This window comes from Aotus nancymaae, unplaced genomic scaffold (genome assembly GCF_030222135.1).
Source record: "Aotus nancymaae isolate 86718 unplaced genomic scaffold, 86718_ANA_hifiasm-v0.15.2.pri h1tg000029l, whole genome shotgun sequence".
Lineage (NCBI taxonomy): Eukaryota > Metazoa > Chordata > Mammalia > Primates > Aotidae > Aotus > Aotus nancymaae.
Window position 1 is genome coordinate 71,672,746 of NW_026988442.1, and position 22,836 is coordinate 71,695,581.

The following is a 22,836-nucleotide window of genomic DNA, read 5'->3' on the forward strand; positions in this document are numbered from 1 at the left end:
TTAGAGAAACACTTTTTAGTATTTTTGAGCATGTAAAGTCCTTTCAAAGTAAAGTTAATAAGTTATGGAGCCTCAATTTACTAATTTTATTGAAATGTATATGAATTTTATTTGTAAGTATTGTATTCACTCAGGAATGTTTCTCAAAAGATTTAGACTTCTTCAATATATTATCTATAGCAATAGAGAACAATAATATCATTTTCACACTTCAAGTCTTAGTAAGATTTATACTCATGCAGTTCTCTAACAAGTTTAATTATACTTCTATATCTACAAAGGTGACAGAAAAATGGCATGAATATTCTGTAAGTCTACAAAAATAAGAGAGAGATGGCTTGAATATTCCCTAATGCTAGTCAACTGATTGATATTGTCTGAGTCTTAGTTAACTGAAATCTGTAACTAAATCTCTTTCTTATACTCTTTCACATTGTTTCTTTACATTTTTGCAAACTTTGAAACTTATTATTTTACCATTTAAATGATATCCATTAGTTTCATTTTCTTTTTTCTTCTCCTCTCCTACAGAGCTAGTTCCATATTTCATTTTCCTTCAGCCTTTGACAGTCTGAGCAGTTAGAAAGACTTATTCTTAATACACAAGAAGTAACTGTATTATGTTCTAAACACCATACAGGATTGTTCGCCTTTCATCCTAATGTTAGTCCCCACAGAGAAAATAAAAAGGATTACTCAGATAATCTGTCATATTTGGTCTTACATGCTGTTCACGTTCAACTTCTAAGTCATCTTATTATTTACTAGACTACAAGTAACAGTCCATTCTCATGAATAACAATATTAAAATTAGACAAAATAAGACTTTGTAAGCACTTATGAACTAAACGTAGTATATGTATTTAAGTCACTTAAAATAGCTAATGTTACAAAATCTAATTATTTCAAATTACATGTCCACTTTAAACTTATTACAAGATTTATTTGTAACATGTGTAAGCTAATGTTTTATGTAGATTCAGTGGTGGTTGGTAGATGATGATTGAACAATGGGAAGTTATAATTTAGGTTCTAATGGAAATATAGTCTGTATTACCACATATGAGTAGAACAAAAATAATTGGAAAGGCCAAAATGGACATGAGAACAGAAGTAAAACTAAGAAGTATTTTAAGCATATAATACATGCATACAAGTATAATTATTTATGAAACGATCTTTGATTATTTTATTGAATTGAAACTTGGATATCTTCTAATCTAGACTTTCTTGAACATATGAAAAACTGAGACCCAACGGTCTTTTTACTGCCTAAAGTCACAGAGTAAATCGTGGACAGAACTTGACCAGAAACCTAACTTCTCAACTTTTCTCCCATAAAAATTCTTGAAAATAAAGTGTTTCGGTCGAATAATTTGCTTTTTGTTACTTATTGTTTCCAATAGGGAGACCCACCTGCAGCTGTGCACTCGGTTTCACTGGGCCCAACTGTGGTAAGACAGTCTGTGAGGGTTTTTGTCAAAATGGAGGAACCTGCATTGTGACTGCTGGAAACCAGCCTTACTGCCACTGCCAGCCAGAATACACCGGAGACAGATGTCAGTACTGTAAGTAAAAGCAGCACCTAGAGGCCAGCTTGGCAGCATGCTTTGATGTTTACATTAATCTTCTGATTTCCTATACCCACGCCTTCAATTATCTTAATTTTAGCTATCCCCTATTTTTCAGGTTCAGTCTCTGTGACTCCAACAATTATTTACACATTCCTCATCTTTCTCTTACTGTAAAGATTTTATCTTTCTTCTTCCCTCAGCTTTGATTCTATGGTCCATTATTATAACCATTCCCTGTGTACACCCTCAGCTCCCTTGCTCTCTCTTCCCCTCTTTTGCACTTCTTGGAAAACCCTAACCATAGTTAAAATCAGTTCTCCATCTCTCCTGAATTGGCATCCCACAGATGAATGCAACTGAAGAAATACACATAATTTTATTGGTTGGTATCATTTCAATTTTTATCACTAATTTCAAATGGGTACTTACTAAGGCTTTCTATGTAGTTCCCTAAGCCATCGAGTCTCCCACTCCCCTAGATGTCTACGTCACACCTTCTCGTTCTCCTGAAACCTTCAATGCTTTCTCCCCGACTCTACCCTCAACTGAGAAGCTTGCTTTATATTTCATTGATACAAATAGAATCTATCTAAAGAGAGCTGCCACAAACTTGCACTAGTATATCCCCTGAGCTGCTTTCTCCTGTGCCCATGTACTTCTTTTTGAAATTGTTGAAATTCTCAGTTTGAATCAACCTCACTTGCCTCTTCTGATTCTGAACATTTTTACTTAGTATTTTTGTTGATTATGTGCATTCCTATTACTTGTCTAGGATCCGTTTGAGACTACAACCAACAATGGCACTTGCCAAATGAATAAAAGAACAAACAAACAATCACACAAATAAGTAAATAAATAAAAATAAATAATTTGAATAAATGTTAACAAAAGAACAATCAATTTAAAATCAATTTACATTCAATGTAAAATTACATTTAATCAGTGTTCAACCATCTTGTATCTATATGTGGTTCAAGTAGAGCTTGTATTTTCTCCTCTGTCTTTTGGTTCCCAATTGGTAGAGCATCATAGAACATGTCATTTTCCCCCTGTGTTTTGATTTTTCTTCAGTTGAAACAACAGTATTCTTAATTCTTTTTAAACTAAGTTTGAAAATACTACCTGGCCATAGTTTGTATAGCAGTCTGGATCCTTCCAAAGAATAAATTTAGTTAGCTTATGTTTTAATTGACAACTTAATAGAACCACAGTCTGAGGTAGCCTGATGCTTTATAAAGAGCTGCATTATAATTTTATTATCACGATTAGTAGTCAGAGCACTTCCTACATTTTACTGCAAAGCACTTATTAAAATTAACCAATTAATCCTTAGACAGAGGTTAAATAACTTGCTCAAGGTCCCGAAGTAGTAATATTATAGTCAGAATTGGACCCCAGGAGTTGTTGATCAAGATGTCAACAAACATTCTTGCAGTATGGTGATGCTGTTTTTTTGGCAGCATAATAAGTCTGTGGACAGTGTCATTAAAATGACAAATTCAACACCTGACAAAAGCATAATAAATTTAGGATCTATTAGATGTAAGCCGACAAGGTTCAGTAGACCTGGTGTTCTGTCAAAATTGTGTCTTGCATATACAAAATCTTCTTTCTATAAAAGAAGGAATGACAGAATGGTTCATTACAGTGCCTAATTAAAGGTCCATTAGTGGGAGGTAAAACATCAGTTCTTAGTTGTGCTGAGTAAAAACATTTCATAACTCTAATAGCAATATAAAATCCTGAGGTCTGAAATGCAAATTAATTTTAACAGCAGCAGCCCAGGGAGGAGAGACAAAGATAAATAATGGCAAGAATAAAATAAAGTGTTCTTTAACTAAGTTGTTAAAGAACAAATATAGCTGTGCTTCTTGCTATTCTAGAACAAGGATTCCTAGTATAAATAAAAATAAATAGACAAGTGAGCATGCCATTTCGGATTTAAATCTAGGTATTAAGTATGAAGTCAACCAATAACTGAAGTTATTTGTGATTAAATGATAATAACATTAGGCCAAAGAGGCCAATTAAGACAGATTGGATCTGTGTCTACGAACTAGGTAGTGAAATTAAGTGATAACCTGCTTGTCCTCTCATTGATGCTTTCAAAGTCCTCTAGCAATCTGCTTGGGGAACCATTATAATTTTAATTAGAACTAGACTTATCAGAAGTGTACCTGTATGGCTTACGCTCACTGGTCCCAATAAGTACACACTTTAAGTAATGTCTCTATCTTAATGAATGTCTCCACTTACAGAGTTAGAAGCACCCTACAGTAGTCCAAAGATATCATGTTTTGTAATTGGTATTAGAACCATAGACTCTAAAGTAGCTTATAAAACAATTATGTATCATAGATATGAGCCTATCCATATTTGATGACACAATGAGATTATTTTTATCACTTGTCTTCTAGGGTAGCTTTAGCTCATGAGTCAGTTCACCAGTGAATATGTTTTGATGTTTACAGTGAGTCTGTCATTGTGTTAGGCATTAAGAAAGGAAATGGTGATGTCAGAAACATTTTCTGTTTTCAATGAACTCATAGTGTAATGTGTGATTTTGAAAGGGAAACAAGTTACTTCAGGTCAATTTAGTGAAACACAGAGGCTACCAGAACCCACAGAAAGACCACAGAATTTAGCCTTTAAGAAAAATTCTTAGACTCAACAAAAAAAAAGAAAACTTCAAGCCAATATCTATGATGAACATAGATGCAAAAATCTTTAATAAAATACTGGCAAACCGATTGCAACAGCACATCAAAAAGCTTATCCATCATGATCAAGTAGGCATCATCCTGGAGATGAAAGGCTGATTCAATATATGCAAGTCTATAAACGTAAATCCACCACATAAACAGAACCAAAGACAAAAAACACATGATTATCTCAATAGATGCGGAGAAAGCCTTCGACAAAATTCAACATCCTTTATGCTAAAAACTCTCAATAAACTAGGTATGGATGGAACCTATCTCAAAATAATAAAAGCTATTTATGAAAAACCCACAGCCAATACCATACTGAATGGGAAAAAAATGAAGCATTCCCTTTGAAATCTGGTACTAGACAAGGATGCCCTCTCTCACCACTCCTATTCAATATAGTATTGGAAGTTCTAGCCAGAGCAATCAGGCAAGAAAAAGAAATAAAGTGTATTCAGTTAGGAATTGAGGAAGTCAAATTGTCTCTATTTGCAGACGACATGATTGTATATTTAGAAGACCCCATCATCTCAGTCCAAAATCTTCTTAAACTGATAAGCAACTTCAGCAAAGTCTCAGGATACAAAATCAATGTGCAAAAATCACACGCATTCCTATACACCAATAACAGACTAACAGAGAGCAAAATCAAGAGCAAACTCCCATTCACAATTGCTACAAAGAGAATAAAATACCTAGGAATACAACTAACAAAGGATATAAAGGGCTTCTTCAAGGGGAAATACAAACCACTGCTCAAGGAAATAAAAAAGGACACAAACAGATGGAAAAACATTCCATGCTCATGGTTAGGAAGAATCAATATGGTAAAGTGGCCATAATGCCCAAAGTAATTTATAGATTCAGTGCTATCTCCTTCAAGCTACCAATGACCTTCTTCACAGAACTAGAAAAAAATACCTTAAACTTCATATGGAACCAAAAGAGAGCCTGCATAGCCAATACAAACCTAAGCAAAAAGAACAAAGCTGGAGGCATCATGCTACCTGACTTCAAACTATATTATAAGGCTACAGTAATCAGAACAACATGGTACTGGTCCCAAAACAGAGACATAGACCAATGCAACAGGACAAAGGCCTTGGAAGAAATGACACACAACTACAACCATCTGATCTTTGACAAACCTGACAAAAACAACCAATGGGGAAAGGATTCCCTGTTTAATAAATGGTGTTGGGAAAACTGCCTAGCCATGTGAGGAAAGCAGAAACAGGATCCCTTCCTAACACCTTACACTAAAATTAACTCCAGACAGATTAGAGACTAAAACATAACACCTAACATCATAAAAACCCTAGAAGAAAATCGAGGCAAAACCATTCAGGACATAGGCATAGGCAAGGGCTTTGTGACTAAAACACCAAGAGCATTGGCAACAAAAGCCAAAATAGACAAATGGGATCTAATTAGACTAATGAGCTTCTATACAGCAAAAGAAACAATCATTAGAGTGAACCAGCAACCAAAAGATTGGAAATAAATTTTTGTCATCTACCCATCTGACAAAGGGCTAATATCCAGAATCTACAAAAAACTAAATCAGATTTACAAGAAAAAAACAAACAAACCCATTCAAAAGTGGGTGAAGGAGATGAACATACATTTTTCAAAAGAAGACATTTATGAGGCCAACAAACATATGAAAAATGCTCATCATCACTCGTCATTAGAGAAATGCAAATCAAAACCATGTTGACATACTATCTCATGCCAGTTAGAATGGCGATCGTTAAAAAATCTGGGTACAACAGATGCTAGAGAGGATATGGAGAAGTAGGAATGCTTTTACACTGTTGGTGGGAGTGTAAATTAGTTCAACCATTGTGGAAGACAGTGTGGCGATTCCTCAAGGACCTAGAAATAGAAATTCCATTTGACCCAGCAATCCCATTACTGGGTATTTACCCAAAGGGTTATAAATTGTATGTTCTGGGTCCAAGGGTATAAAGATGAGTTAAAGGAGGACAAATTTATAATTTACCCTATGGTTATATAACCTATCATTAAATAAAGAATGTATAAGAATAAAAATGGAAAATCTATGAAATAGTGCATTCAATTTCATTTTCATGGATATAAAAATATATCATAAATCTGATTACATAAATGTAGACATTTTAAAATCCACTACATTTTCCAACAAATAAAGTGAAAGTTAAAAAAGCCAAGTTAAATTATAATGAAATGCCATGTCAGAGACAGCCAATAATTTTTCACAATATAGATGCTCAATTGTATGAAAATAAAGTGTTAAGAGAAAAACCAGTCTAGCCAGGGTCACTTCACAGAATCAGATACATGGCAAGTACAGAGCACCATGAGAATAGGAAGCCTCGTGGTTTATAATAGTACTAGATTAGTTCAAAGGTCAGGTGACTACATTTGGATTTTTCTTTTACTTGCAATATCATTTGAATATCCATGTCTAAATCCATGGTAATAATATGACCTAAATTTCAATTTAATAAAATAATTTCTATTTTATTAGTTTTAAAAACTTAGAAAATTTATAATGATGATCTGAGAGCAAACTTTCCTTGAAAATTAAAGGACGGAAATGAATCAACTTAATGGTAGAAACGAATAAATTCAGATGGGTTGGACCACATAATGAATGGCACCTTATTTAACTGATTGTTCCATTAACATCTCGGGCCAACAATTAAAGTCACTTCCTTGGTACCTCTAGACCATGAAGAACCGGAATTAAGCTTGAATTCTGAATTTTTCAGCTCCAGATTTCACTACTCCTTTCATTGGAAAGTCGTGTAGGGTTCTGACTCTTTTTTTTTTTTTTTTTTTTTTTTTTTGAGACAGAGTTTCACTCTTGTTACCCAGGCTGGAGTGCAATGGCGTGATCTCGGCTCACTGCAACCTCCGCCTCCTGGGTTCAGGCAATTCTCCTGCCTCAGCCTCCTGAGTAGCTGGGATTACAGGCACGTGCCACCATGCCCAGCTAATTTTTTGTATTTTTAGTAGAGATGGGGTTTCACCATGTTGACCAGGATGGTCTCGATCTCTTGACCTCGTGATCCACCCACCTCGGCCTCCCAAAGTGCTGGGATTACAGGTGTGAGCCACCGTGCCTGGCCAGGTTCTGATTCTTTTGAGGTTCTGATCTTTTTGGTCAGATCCCTTATATAGACCTAAATAAATAAATAAATAAATAAATAAAATATTTTAATACAATTTCAGCGAATGTGGAACTTTGTTGGATATATACTCTGAGTTCACACTCCTAGAATACATCAAATGAGAATCTAGATTTGTGAAAGAAATGATAGGTTTTTGAGATGATAATGCAGAATTGAAATATGCTTTTTTTAATTATGTAAAACTAAAGTAAATATGGATGGAGTAACAAAGAGTAGTCTATAACTTTGGTTTCTCAAATTATTATTTTTATCATTACAGGTGACGGTCAGTTACATTATTTGTAAAAAATAAATATGTTAATATTTCCTAAAATTGTAAGTTTAAAGTGAGATAATATATAAGAAAAATGTTCTGTAAATTGTAAGCTTAAATGCAAATAATTATTTTTATAATTTTCATGGTAATCGATACTTTGAGTGCTTATGATGATAATACATATATATATCAGGTCTTATATAATTTTAGGTACCATATAATCTAGATAATGAAAATAAGCATATTAATTTTATATAGCATTTGTGGATATAGCATCAGATGCTTCACTTTATAATTTCCAAAATGATCCACAAATTTAGAATGGATTTTTGCATTGAGTCATTGAAAATAAGTAGATCAGACCATTGACGAAAATAGTTTTATGATTGGGCTTACTTCCATGCACAGATTAAGTTATGACCACAAAATGAAATCCACTGGAAGCTGAAAAGCTTAGTCTAATTCTGTGGAATGCCACATATCTGGGAATTTAGCAAGTCACATTTTCATTCATATGGCATATCTAGAGTGGCCAATAGTTGTTTCATTGATGCAGCATCTGAGCGTCTGTTAGATATCCAAGAGCTCTCTTATTGTCATTTAATGACATCTGTCTTTGCTTCCCAAGTGATTTTCTTTTCAAGTATCCCTCTTTCATTCCTTCATCTGAACACAAACTCATCCTGGCAAACTTCAGTTAGTTTCAGAATAGGACGAAACAGTCTTGGATGATCCAATATTTATAAAAATTTATAACTTGTTTAGAGGTTTTAAAGCTAAACAATCAGCAGCATTACTGTTGTTCTCTGCCTTCTGTACTGCCCTGCTTTCCAAGGAGAAGTGCTCATTTATTAATTCAATAAATGTTAGTAGAGCATCTACTGTGTGCCAGCCACTGAGGCTTGGGATTTTATTATGAATAAAACAGAAAATTGCTCTTATTGTATTGCTTTATTTATAAAGAATATGCAAACGTTATATGTCAGGTAGTGAGGCTAGAGACAATGAAAAGTAAAGAAGGATAATTAAGAATCTAACTACTTCCTGATATAGTTATTTATATCTTTATTATTATCAATAGGTATACAGATATCTACATACATATATAAAGAGAGATATCTAGGTAAATATAGACATTTAGGTGTATATATATATATATAAATAGGTATATATAAAAATAGATACCTTGGCATATATAGATATCTAGATATATATAAGTATATAGATATATAGATATAGATAGGTATATAGATATCCATATATAGACATAGATAGTGTAGGTGTGTGTATATATATCTATAGAGATATTTATAGATCTGTATATATATAAATCTATATGTATAGATCTATATCTTTCTATATACATGGATCTATATCTATATATCCATATATATGTCCACATATCTATCTATCCACATATATATGGATAGATAGATAAGTAATATATATAAGAGAGAGATTTCTACACTAGGGTGATAGCAAGATATATAGATACAGATCTATCTGTCTATCTATATATACACATGGGGAGATAAATATACATCTATCTTTATTTATCATCTATCTACCTTTTGATTTATCTATCATCTAACTTTTCACTTATGTTTTTGGTTTCATTGTACATTGAAAAAAACTAGAAGCAAAGTACATTTATGTATATCAGAAATCATTACTTCAACATATAGATGTAAAGTGGGTAGCTTGAAAGAAGGAAGAAAGTAAGAATGGAAGGACATAAAAGAAAAAAAGAGATAGAAAAGAAAGAATGAAAAAGGAAAAGGAAAGAAAGGAAAGAGAAAATGATGTACATCGGAACTGTATGGGTGTGTGTAAGTTGGCCTTATATTCTCTCACTATGATGAGGTGAGATGTTACCTGCCCTCCAGTTAGGCTACATGTAACGTGATGACAATAGCTTCTAAAGATGCTTGCTTCTGAGATTGAAATAATCTTTTTCGTGATTACCCGCTATTCAGCTTTCTCTACCTTCTATTTCTCCATGAATGGTTTTCTAGTTTTCGAAAACTGAGTCATTACTTTGTGCTCTGAATAACCTTTTTTTGAAAAAAAAAAAAAAAAAAAAAAAAAGCCATGTATATGTTAATGAAAATCTGTTATAGATCTTAATTGTTTTCAACTATGTTAGCCTTTAGGATTCTATCAGTGTTTGGGCACTCTGGACACATGTACAATATTAACACTGTAGATACTAACACAGTAGATGTTAATAAATTGTATTAGGCTAAAATTAATTGAACCTTAATACATATTCAGTGTCTTAATAGAGAAATTAGGGCCCAAATATGGCAAATGGCTTGTTTATGACTGTGGAGGCATGGCCTGTATTTGCATGCTTCATTTCCATTCTTTTTTCAGACCATCATATGCTTATTCACTTATTTGGGTTTCAGTTAGCCTCATCTGATAAGCTGTATTTAGCTGTCATCTGCAACTCAGCTTGTTCACAAGTCTCAAATGTCTCTTTACCACTTTATAAAGTTACTTGCTAAAATCTTTTATAGCTGGACTGCTTTAAAAATAAAGAACTATTCAACCCAAAACACTGTTTATAAACAAAAATTATGAATGCCTCATATAAGTTTGTCTGATTTAAAAACCATTATTATGATAGTTCTATGAGTTGATTTTGACTATTTTGAGAACTATTGATGCCATCATTGTTAATATGCATTTTAATATGGCAGTCTGTCAAAAATTTAAATGTTGGTACTTTAAAAATCCCACCCCATATGCCACTCACTCAAATCAAATTTTTGACAATTAACTTTCTGACTTTTAGGTTTTCCTTCTCCCTGGACACTTAGAGATGTCATTGATCAAGATAGATTTCATTCTTTAATTTTAAAAATTACTTTATACAGAAATATTTGAAATACATTACTATTTTTATTAGTAAAATAGAAAGTGGTATTTCCTTACACATGCTTTCCTGATGAAAATTTATCATTTCTAATCAGAGCTTTGCAGACATTTTTTCCTCAGTGAATATTTAATTGGCATACCTAGATTTAATGTTTGCCTACTTTATTAAACACAGCTCTGACTTCAGAAGGTATATTTAAGACTGTGCAATAAACTTTAATTATTAAAAATCTTAGTCTGTGTAAAACATTAGAGGGATATAAAAAAGGATAAATCCTAATATTACTTAAATCTTTTTATTCTATTTCCTGATTTAATTCTTCAAAGACATAAAATTCTATACAAATTGTATACAAATGTACATAAGCTTACTCCATGTGTTTATGTGTTTTGCCTCCTAAACCATGCTAGATGAAAAACTGACTCTTGTCTGCTGCTATGATTCTCTAGGTAATGAAAGGCCACAATTACTTTTATTAACATATTTAAGAATCATAAAACTTTTTCAGAAAATCCAAATGTTCTTATCCTAAATTAGATGGAAGTAAATGGTAATATTATAGGCATGTCTTACTTTTTCATTTCTTGGCTGTTACTTTGGTTTCTTATTGGTTTAAACTGACCCAAAGTTGATCATGCCTGATAATGAATGGATCACCTTGATGGTTGAGTGTTTTATTTCAAGTATGAGAATCCCATGCTTTGAACCAATTATCCATAGATAGACAAACATCGAACTTGGATTGGGATAAGAGGCTGCAGAGAATAACACCTGACATTTGAACCTTCAACCTAGGTGTGGGAATGCCAGCTTGTGTCCCTGAGCTTTGAGATTACAGGGTATGTTACTATCATGCAGACATCTTGAGGGTCTGCTGCATTTGCTGCAGGATTTTTTAATATTCCAACTGGTGGGTAGGTCCTAAACTATCCACAGAGATGGGGCACTTTCCATTTTAAATACACAGAAAGGAAAGAGAACAGCAAAGATATTCAAGTTGCTTTGTAGATTTCTTTTTCTGAACCTATTTATGAATTACTAAATAAGAAAAATAAGAATTTGTTGTCTAGAGATAGGCCTCTTGGGTTTGAAGTTATGTTCTCCCACTTACTTGTGTCCAAGCTTTGGTAATTGCTTAACCTCTATGTGCATCAGTTTATTTACCTATGAAAAAGGGATAACACCATCTAATGCCTGTGACTACACCAAACTCATGTGCCTGGTATGTAAGAGACGCTGAAAAATGAATGTTTATCATCATCGTAATTATTAATTACATAATTTTATTAAAAGAAGGCTCTAGTTCTAGATATTGGGCACTACTGGGAATTGGTGGGTGAGGAAGGAATCATGACATAATTTTAGGCATGACAATATAACTGCCTCAGTTCAAAGATGACCAAAGCGTATCTTGGAGAAATTAATCAGGTAACTCGGGTGAGGTCACATTGTTAGCTGAGGAAGGACTGGACTTAGGCTTCAAGTACCTAATATTCTGGCCATTTTTTTTTTCTTTTTCTTATTAACTTATCCCAGTATAAGTATTCATCAAAAGTTTATAAAATTATATTGTTGGTTGCCCTGGAAATTCTACATTCATACAGATATGGATGCAACCATAAACCACTCTGCAGGGATAATATCAGCAGAATTCATAGGATCTACTACCCCTGGGACACAATTAAGTAACAGTGGAGGTGGAATATAAATTACACTGAAAATAGCACCTCAGTTATCGAATGCCTGGGGATATGCACTATGAAATTTACCTGGTCTTTGTGATGGTAATTCCATCCCACTTTTAATTTACTGTTGGTTTGTGTGAGTGCAGTCTTAAATTATCAAATGCATACTTAAATGATGAATATTAAAACCATTTGACAAAATTTATTTTTAAAGGCCAGATTAAAATTCAGTGAAGTAGAACAATAAGTGTGCATTCATATAATTGCATTGTATGACTGTATAATTCTCATATAATTAGTTTCCCCTATATAGCCTTTCTGAATTACCCATTAAAGGCCTCCAGTCTTCTCATTATCCTTGTATGGTATCTTCATACCCTGCTTAGCTAATATTAGTTTATTTTTATTTTCTTCCTTTAAAATTTACACTTCACTAACTATTACAATGTGAATAGCCCAGTTGCAAATATAAGTAAATAGCTAAATAGTTTTGGCAATTACTTTTCTATAGAAAAATCTTAGGGAAAGAAGTTAAATGTAGTTATAGATTGTATAGATATATTGCTTTCCATGAATATTTGTAAACCTGTGTATTTGCACATACTGCACATATTTTTATGTAGAATCTTGCTGTGAAAATATTAAAGAAAAATGTATTTACTTGTATTTCTAGTTGCATGAAAAGAAACATTGAAAGAGAATGAAAAAGAGATAGAGAGTGCAATAATGATCTCCTTTGAAAATTACTTATTTCTGTTGCAGAAAATAGCCATTCACTTATTCTTCAGTTACTATCTACCTAATTACCATATGAATACTCTGTAATTGTATATTCATCATTGTCCTTCAGATTACATTATTGTGTTTGGTGCTACTAGGTAGTTTTTAGTGTAATTACCCTAACAGAGGTTATAACAATTTTTATTTTGTGAATATAAAGGGTTGTGTAATTTCATGGTTAGCTCTACTTTCTTAGCACAGATCAATTACATTTTATTATTACTCCTTCTTAGCATATACAGAATATCTCATCCATTATGCCATTCAGATCAGTAAAATGCTCAAAACTTATGAGATGGAATGCTTGACAGGAAGGAAGACATTACTTTGGGTAGTAATAAGTGTAGCTTTTTGCCACAGTGACCATTTAGTTCAATTCTGGGTCCTTTTTTCTTCTTGCTTTAACCTTATGATTGACTCATCCATTCTCTCAGAGCTAGTGTCCCGTCATATATTTCTGGGCTCTTTCCAGAGTTCCTATTATACAATAAGACACATGCATGTCCACAGCGAATAATCAATTATGAATCCATCATTTCAATTTTGTCTTTATAGCCAAACTACACATGTTGTTCATAAGATGATCAACTGTACAGTCCATAAATTGACTGTTCCTATTGACCAATGTACCTAGACTCATTTATCTTGTCTTCAACCACTCTTTTCTATCTTCAATCCCTTCCTTATCCCACACTCTACAACAAAAACATTTTTTGTCATCTATATTTTTCTTGTAAACTGTCACTTTCTATCACTGTTTCCAACTTAATTTTAGTGCTACTAATTATTAAACAAAATTTAAAATTTGAACAACAAAATAAGATGGTTGTTTGTGTGTGGAAGTGTAGTGTGAGTTGAGTGGTTGCATATCTGTAACAGAAAGTAGAAGGCCAGCCCTTTGCTGTGCACCATCTCCTTTATTTTTGGAGAAACTATTTTTTCATTTACATTTGCCTACTTCTCCATATTTAGTAATATTTCACCTAGCAGAGGTGAAATATAAAAAAATAACACAGAATGCTATAAAACTTCAACAAAGGTAAGTTCATACAAATAATTGGTCTTCTTAGTGAAAAATGAATGATTAGTAAAATATCAATACATTTTATTTAAGCAAATATGTATCTATCTTTTATAAGGACTACTTTCAAAATGGTTTTAAAGCATTTTTGGTGCTTAAAGTAGTAACCTCTATGGGATAATTAATATTTTTACTGCCATGGGACAGAAAAAAAACGTGTTCAGTAACTGTAAAATTTCGCTGTTACTTTTTTTTTTCTCTTCAGAAGTTATAGGTCAGGAGTGTAATCTTTAGAATCAAAGTGAACAATTACATACTGAAGAAGCCTTCTCATATACTATTCTTCATACATTGCTAAATTAGTAAGCCATTTTCCCCTGGACTGAGAAGTACTAATGAAGTATTCATTTTTTTAGATAAATAGTTGAATGGATACTTGGAATTTAAATATGAGTGTGTAGTAATTATGTGAGAGTATATAGAGAGGTGACACTGATGAAAATATGGCACATATTTATATGCATTTACAAAGATGCTTGTAATTCCAAGTGCATCATAGCTGTGAAAGGAATGAGGGAGAAATTAAACTGACATTTCTATGATTTATTAACATTGCAGTTATTACTTTGAGTCAATTACAGAAAACCTGGGCTTAGTTTGAATCACCCAATTTAGAAATAGACAACACCATCAGATGCTTCAAACTCTCTCCTGGATTTGCACATAGCTTGCAGCATGATAACACTTGTAATAACAGAGGACATTTGAAGAGATCATTTTGCTTTACAACTTACAAGTATCCAATGATTATGTTGTAGCCGAAATATCAGATGCTAAAGTTCCTTATTAAGTAAGATCTGCTTTCTTTTGTGTTCAGGAGTCTTTGAGCTGGAAATGAATAAATAGGAAAGCCCTTAAGACAAGAAAGAAATAGAGAAAGAGAGAGAGAGAGAGAGAGAGAGAGAGAGAGAGAGAGAGAGAGAGAGAGGAGAGGGAAAGAGGCAAGAGAAAGGGACAAAGACCGCACGTAAAAAGTCAAAGAAAAGGCCCTAGAATCCTATCCAGGGTGCAGAAAACAGTCCAGCCAAACATCTAACTTAGCAGCTTCCACAAGCTTCAAATATTAAGCCAAATAACTGGAGATAGAAGATTTTCATAGAAAGGCACTGGAATGCAGCTCTACCAGGGCTGGTGTGTAGTGAGCAACTCTTTGCCCCTGAATTTCAACTTAGCATGGAGTGTTAAGAATGTGAACTGGGAGAACTGAAATGTCTTCCATTTGAATATCTGTAGAGAAAGAGCTCAGAGCATAAAATGATTTCCGCTATTTTTAGAGGAGGAAAAATGACATGGCTTAAAAACATGTAATTTAGAATTATTTATTAAAGTGTAAATTCTAATATTTGCTTATTTCACAATTTTATCATAAGCAAACATTTCTTTTAGAGCCTTGGATTCTATTTTTATGCCATGAGGGCAATCGACTACATTGAATAATGTGCATCTGACATGCTATTGAAAAGAATATTGGAAGCATTAAAGAGTGGAGAATTTTCTGTAAAGCATAAAAAGTGGACTATGAATTCCTTTTAAAAGTTGTTCCTACAAAAACTATTTCACCTAGTTAGCTAAATAAATGAGAATTTCTAAAACATTCTAAGGTAGTTTATTTGCCTTCATTTAAAAGTAAAAGCATTCTCTATTGAAGTGTAATATAGACAGAAAAGTTTAAAATCACAAGTAAACAGTTCAGTTAAATATTACAAGGTGTATACATCAGTTTGAACCAGCATTCAAGTCAAGAAAAACATTATCAGCACTGCAGAAGATCCATCATTTTCTTCATCACTGTCCTTTCTCCTCTCTCCAAAGATAAATCCTTCATGACTTCTAAAACCATAGATTCAATTTAACTTTTGAATCTTATATATATAGAAACATAGTATACACATTTTTGTGTCAATTTTTCTCAATATTATTTTTGTGAGATTCATCCATATTTTTGCTTATAGCTGCATATTTTTGTGTGTGTATGTGCATATGTAAATTTTATTTTATAAATGAACCATAGATTATCCATTCTCATGATAGACATTTGGAATTTTTTCAATTTGGGTTATTTTTTAAAATATTGCTGTGCATATTACGTATATATTTCTTGGTATACATTTGTATGCTTTTCTTTTGGGTATATCTTAACAGTGGAAGTGCTAGGTCATAAGGTGGGGTATGCTGAAGTTTTGTAGATATTGACAACTGTTTGTCCAATTGGTTGAAACAATATTCTTTCCCACTGGTAGTGGATGAGAGTTTCCACTATTATTGTATTGTCTGGTGGATGTGTAGTGGTATTTCATCGAAGTGTTAATTTGTATCTCCTTGATTACCAGTGAGTTATGTACAGGCACACATCCTTTTATTATATTTAATAAATTTAATATTTATTAAATATTTAATTAATGTTTAATAATTTTTTTAAATGGAGTTCTGCCCTTGTTGCCCAGGCTGTAGTGCAGTGGTATGATCACAGCTCACTGCAACCTCTGCCTCCCAGGTTCAAACAATTCTCCCGCCTCAGCCTCCTGAATAGCTGGGATTACAGGTGCCTGCCACTACACTCAGCTAAGTTTTTATATTTTTAATTGAGATGGGGTTTCACCATGTTTGCCAGTCTGGTTTCAAACTCCTGACCTCAGGTGATCCACCTGCCTCAGCCTCCCAAAGTGCTGGAATTACAGGTGTGAGCCACTACGCCCAGACCATCTTTTTAATCTTAGAGAGAGTGGAGAGGGAAGATTTGATTTATGCAAAAAAATTACTTATAATTAGCATACTGCAGATAAGTTTTTAACTTTGACCTTTAGTACTTTAGATTAAATGCAAATTATTCTTTGTTGGAGTATGATCACGGGCATTCATCAACCATCAGAATATTAACCCATTCTTTTCTAGTTATTTGGGTCTTTTCAGGGATATAGTTATAAAAGCAAAGTGCTTCAAAATTTAACGTGAAAAATTACATTTTAATTAGTTTGCGATGTTAAAAAATAAGCTATTTTGGTCAAATCAAATCTATTTACAGGCATTAGACAATGTAGTCCTTTCCCAACTACTCAAATTTTCTTCAGATCATCATTTCTTACATTTCCTGGTTCCCATGGAAGTTACCTGGACCCCATTTCACACCTATGAATTATAATCTAGGAATGGGTGGCAGGGAAAGCTACTGGAATTTGCATTTGCAAATAAGTTCCCTGTGTGATTCTTTAATTATATCCACCTTGGCAAGCTTTGAATAATGACATAAAAGGAAAATGTTGCAAAGAAACATCAGTGGACTTCTATGTCTCATCAGACAGCTAAACAGCCCCAGTGGGTGAAATTTTAAAGCAGTTGGGAGAAATATTAAAAGAGCTTTTTCTTTGTGAATTAGAGATATCTGGCAACCTGCCTAAGGAAGGTTCTTCAGAGGTTTCTGCACTGAATGGGAGGCTGTACTGGATGATCATACAGACTGCTGTTGATACACTCTTCATAAATAAGAAACAGCATTTGTACTGTGTACATATACCTGCCAAGCCTAGAATGACTGTAGAAACCTTAATGTGTGGCTACTAACAACTATGTTAAATTTCAGATCTCCAACTCCCTCACCTTTTGAAAGTGCTACATTTCTTAAATATAGCCAAAACCCATACTAATAGGCTTAAACATTGAATCTCAATGAAGGCACTTGGCATAATACAACAGCAAACATAGGAATCTTTGAAATAAATTTCCATAAATATGAGGCAAGGCTGTCAATAATTTTAATTTCTGTCTGATTTAATAAAGGGCTAGAAAAACATAAACATGAGAATTATAAATTATGTTTTAATTTTTCTTCCCCACTATAATTGTCACATGGCAGGTTAAAGTTTATACATTGTGATTTTTATCTCAGCTAATCACATTTAACATTGCTTCACAATTAAATAGCTAAAAGGAAATTGAATTTCTCAACACGAAGTCAGGGATCAATTTAATCAGTTCTTTTGCTTAGGATTATTTATACTATAAATTTCAATATTTTAAGTGTGATAAATTATAATATATTCATATATAAAAACAGACATGTTTGCTTTTCAAAAGATAGAAGCAGAATATCTAAGTATAAGGTTAGAGTGGTTGTTGTATTGTTAAATGTCTTTGTTTCATTATGCATGTTCAAAATGTATAGAAATATTTGGGTGAAGTGTTTCCTTTGTAGTTCAGAAAATTGTCTGTGATGCTCAATGAGAAATGGCCTTCAAAACAATAGGTTCAGATTACAGGGAGTTTTCTGACTGATGGGAAGATTAGTCTCTTACCTTAGAAAAGGATAATAGCATAGATTCCTGTTATTATTCCCCATGATTGATGGATCAGTTAGTTTCCCAGTTTGCTTTCCTCTTGGAGTTCCATGAGAGGCATAACTCATTGTTTGCACACCTGCTCAGGCATGCAGAAAATACCTGGGTTTATTTTGCTACATGTACAGGGAGGCTTCTTTGCACACCACTAAAGTCTTGTGCAAGGGTAGGAGGTCTCTGCTTACCACACATTACACTGTTCTCTGTATGAAAAGAGGAGTGAAGGAGGCAATAATAAATGACATCCAAAGAAATATTAAGCATTTCTGTTCATTTCAAACTATACTTATGTTGTTCATTAGAAAGAAAGCTAAGGGAACTTGTTAACTTCAGCTTTAATATTCAGAACTCAAAGAGTTTGTCAGCTAGCATAATATCAATATAAGCTCTCTCCTCTTAGCCAGAGGAAAATGATGCCTGACTCAGGCAAAGAGGAGAATCAATAGCATTATAAAGAATTCTACTTTATGTGTAATTATAAGCTGCTTTTGCAAATTAATCTACCTATTGATTGACTGTTTTTAAGTAAAAAATGAAATAGTCACCTTTATTATGACTGAAGAAAAATGTTCTGTAATATAATTTTATTTTTCTGTTGTGCTTTTTTTTCCTAGATGTGTGTCACCACTATTGTGTGAATTCTGAATCATGTACCATTGGGGATGATGGAAGTGTTGAATGTGTCTGTCCAACACGCTACGAAGGACCAAAATGTGAGATTGACAAGTGTGTAAGGTGCCATGGGGGGCACTGCATTACAAATGAAGACAGTGAAGATATATTTTGCAAGTAAGTGGATGTCCAGCTTAATTTATAAAAGCATTTGGACCCCAGTGGACATTGCAGTTCAGTAATAAACTGTAAAAACTACATAGATTGCTTTTATTCTAAAATTCTGTATTGTGCTCATTGCATTTTTTATGGCTAGAGAGTCTAGTTCATTTTAATTTAACCCAACTTATTCAACATCTACTGTGAATATCTGGGAATTACAAAAATCCACCGTATAATAAGATGTTCATATCATTCCCTATACGAAATATCCCTGAGTAAGCAAGAAATGTTGATATCCAGCATCCTTTCAAAAACTACATGTAATATTATTCAATTAGATTAGCTCAGGCTTTTAATTGTTTCATCATTAGTATTGACAATAAGTAGGTTTGCTTTTCTGTTGCGAATTGATCTGTTGAATGAGGAGCAAAAGACCTGTCTAATGAAAATATACATTCATCCTTTTTTCTTAATCTGACTTTGGATATTATGATCCAAAGCAAATGGAAGGAATAATGTGTTGGAAGTCACCAAAACAAAAATCTTTGAGTTTGACTTTCATTGCACTGCCTTTTGCCCTTTGGCTTTAAGATTAAGTGAATACAAAACAGAATAGCGCGGCTAAAAGTGCCATTCAGTTTCTATCATGAAACAAGTTTATACCACTGATGTTAGAGATCAGTCCTCACTCCAGACCTCTTTTAACAGCCTTTTAAAGGAAAGACTTATAATGGACTGGACTCTATCACTTGCCTTGCTTGAGAATATAATAAATAAGAATATGAGATAGGAAAGCATGCCGTAAAGCGTCCATGTCACAGCTTCCACCACTGAGAGCTCACCAAGGGTGCCGGATGAGTTATGTTGCTCTGCCAAACAAAGCCCAAAAAAATTTTATGACAAACAGTATCAACATTTTTTTCTTTTTTATTTACTCTCATTTTAGAATTTACTCTAAATATGATTTGTGTTATCATTATGAATGACATTTATGCAAATCTGAAAAACTGGGTTATTTGAAAGTAAGTAATTTTTTAGTAAAGTAATTGAAAATATGGCTGATATATAAATATGTGGCTTTGATAAGTACATAAAAGTGACACACACTTTCATATAAACTACCCAAATCATGTTGACCCATAAAGCTCATTTGTTCCTCATGATGAAACTGCAGCATGACAGAACTTTATTTCAATTAGTGAGTGTACATTGTTCTCTATGTCCTGTGTACCATATCAGGCTAAAGTGCAGAATCTTCTTTACAATTCCATTCCACTTATCCCAGGGATCATGAGCTATCATCTGAGAAATGTGTGAGCTAAAGTTTCCTACCCATTTTACCTTGAAAAAGCTCATGTGGGGACACAGACCCTTTTCCTCTTATGTAAGGAAGAAGGGAAGTCTCAGAGCCCCTCAGTATCACTTGCTATGCAGTCAAAAGTGCCTTCTCCAAAACAGAAACACCAGATCTTCACAACCTGAGCAGGCTATTGAGGTGCAAGATAATAGTTCATGTCTTTTAAATGGTCTTTTTGGAACTGTACATGTCAGAATGGATAAATAACAATTGCTAACAATGAGGAGATAGTGGAACTTTTAAAATAGGAATATAATAATACTTTATTCATTAAATAGACTATATGACACTTGAACGTGACAATACAAATATAATTCCTTGGATTTTCGGAAATATTAGATGATTAAATTTTATTTCTACGATACTTTTCACATTAGCATTAAAATAAAGTTACAGTGATGTTAGAATTTCTGTTTCATAGGTAAAGAACAGATAGTAAAACAAAATTCCAGTGAAGTTAATCATTTTTACTTAATTAGGAAAATTCAAGCCATCAAGTGTATTTTTGAATCCAAATAGGCAGTTGTGTTTCTAATGTGCAGTCTATGAACTGTCAACTAGAATCAGTTCTGTATCAAGTATAGTGAGCATAATGTTTAAAACAGAGCCAATTGCATATTTTTCTCTCTTCTGAAAATCAAAGTGAATATTGTTGAAGAAAGACTTGATCATAATCTTGAATAACCTGAATTATGTCCTTTTGATGACCATTGTCATGGGAATTTTTTGTGTGGACTGAATAGCTATTAATTAACTTTTGGAAAGTGATCCATCACATATTCTGTGTGTGTGTGTGTGTGTGTGTGTGTGTGTGTGCACGCGCGCGCGTGTGTGTGTGTGTGCTGAGTCCCTCTAAAAAAAGAAAATTATTATGAAAACATACATTAAAATATGAGCTGCACTCTTTGATTTGTTGTGATGATTTGAACAATTTGTATTTCACATTTAAAATGTCTACAAGTTTCTATCTTCAACTTAACATTTAAACAAGAAGTTTAGAAGAAAAAAGAGGGAACATCTTATGTAGCCTTTGGAAGCAGAAGTTTAAAAGCAATCAATTAGATTGTTTTGTCCCTTTTAGATGATGAGATTTGATATAGAGTTATCTTTTTTGCAGAAAATATTTAATGTATAATGGGCTAATTTCCCCTTTTGAAGCTATTCCTTTGATAAAACAAGAAACTGTAACTTTTTGCTCTTAGGATTTTCAAAGAGGCTGGGCATGGAGGACAAGTAGAAGTCCCTCAGATGCACTTAGTCTATCAGACGCCAATACCACTGATTGCTAATTACTTCACTGCCTCTATACTAGGGTACCTCTATAGGTTATTCAGGATGGGATACTCTTTATAAACTTGAGACCACCCTCCCCTTCTCCGTGTGTTGTTCTGTTTACCTGTATTTTATTTCACATCTTGTACCTAGTTATGCTGCTCACTGCTCCTGTTCATGTTGAAAAGAAATGTGATTTCACAATCTAAGCTTTTCAGAAATATCTTCAAATTAAATGCCAATGAATGTTAAAAGCAGTTGAGTGCATTTCCAGCAACTACACAACCCACATGAGGTCCAAAAAAAAAAAAAAAAACCACAGAATAAATGAACTACATGTCAACCAATTATTTTTAGACATCTCACCTATCATTAAGAATCACTCTATGACAGATGTACTGCAGTAGATATCCATCATGGAGAGGATCAAAGTGATAAATCGATATTGTAGCCTGATTTTTTTGTCAAGGTTATGTCCAGATGCACTGTGATACCATTGATTGCTTCATAGCAGCTAATACTGACATGACCACATGATCAGAATTGCCAGCATGATCTGTTGTTAATTCTAAGTTGAAACGTTGATGCACATTTCTCCATTCACTCAACAGTTTTTGCTGTCCAATCTAATTGTTTGAGTATCTGTTCATTTAAAAATGTAACATGGCAAGTAAAAATGTCTATATTTTTCCCTGCATTGTTATGTTTATTTTCACAGTATAGCAGTAGCTACTCATTCTTATCCCTAACATGTGATGTTATTTTAACTTAGAATCATTTTGGTAAGTTTTTCAAGAAAGCCTGTCTCATTATTTTGTTGCCACATTGCTCCTGTAAAATAACTGTTTTGGTTTTTTTTAATGAACTGCTCCATGTTTTTTTTTTTTTTCCTGTGAGAATAAAAATAGTTTGACATTAGTTTCAATACATAATCAAAGAGAAACAGTGGAGTAAA

The 22,836-nt window shown here is 33.3% G+C and overlaps 1 protein-coding gene across 1 annotated transcript in view; it reads left to right on the plus strand.

The window, feature by feature from the left end:
* LRP1B (LDL receptor related protein 1B) overlaps window positions 1-22,836 on the plus strand; it is a 1,560,879-nt gene that overhangs the window by 1,499,170 nt on the left and 38,873 nt on the right. Inside the window, exons 85-86 of the mRNA XM_064382912.1 lie at window positions 1,407-1,568; window positions 19,093-19,267. Of these exons, the coding sequence (XP_064238982.1) occupies window positions 1,407-1,568; window positions 19,093-19,267 (337 nt within the window). The remainder of the gene's footprint in view (window positions 1-1,406; window positions 1,569-19,092; window positions 19,268-22,836) is intronic.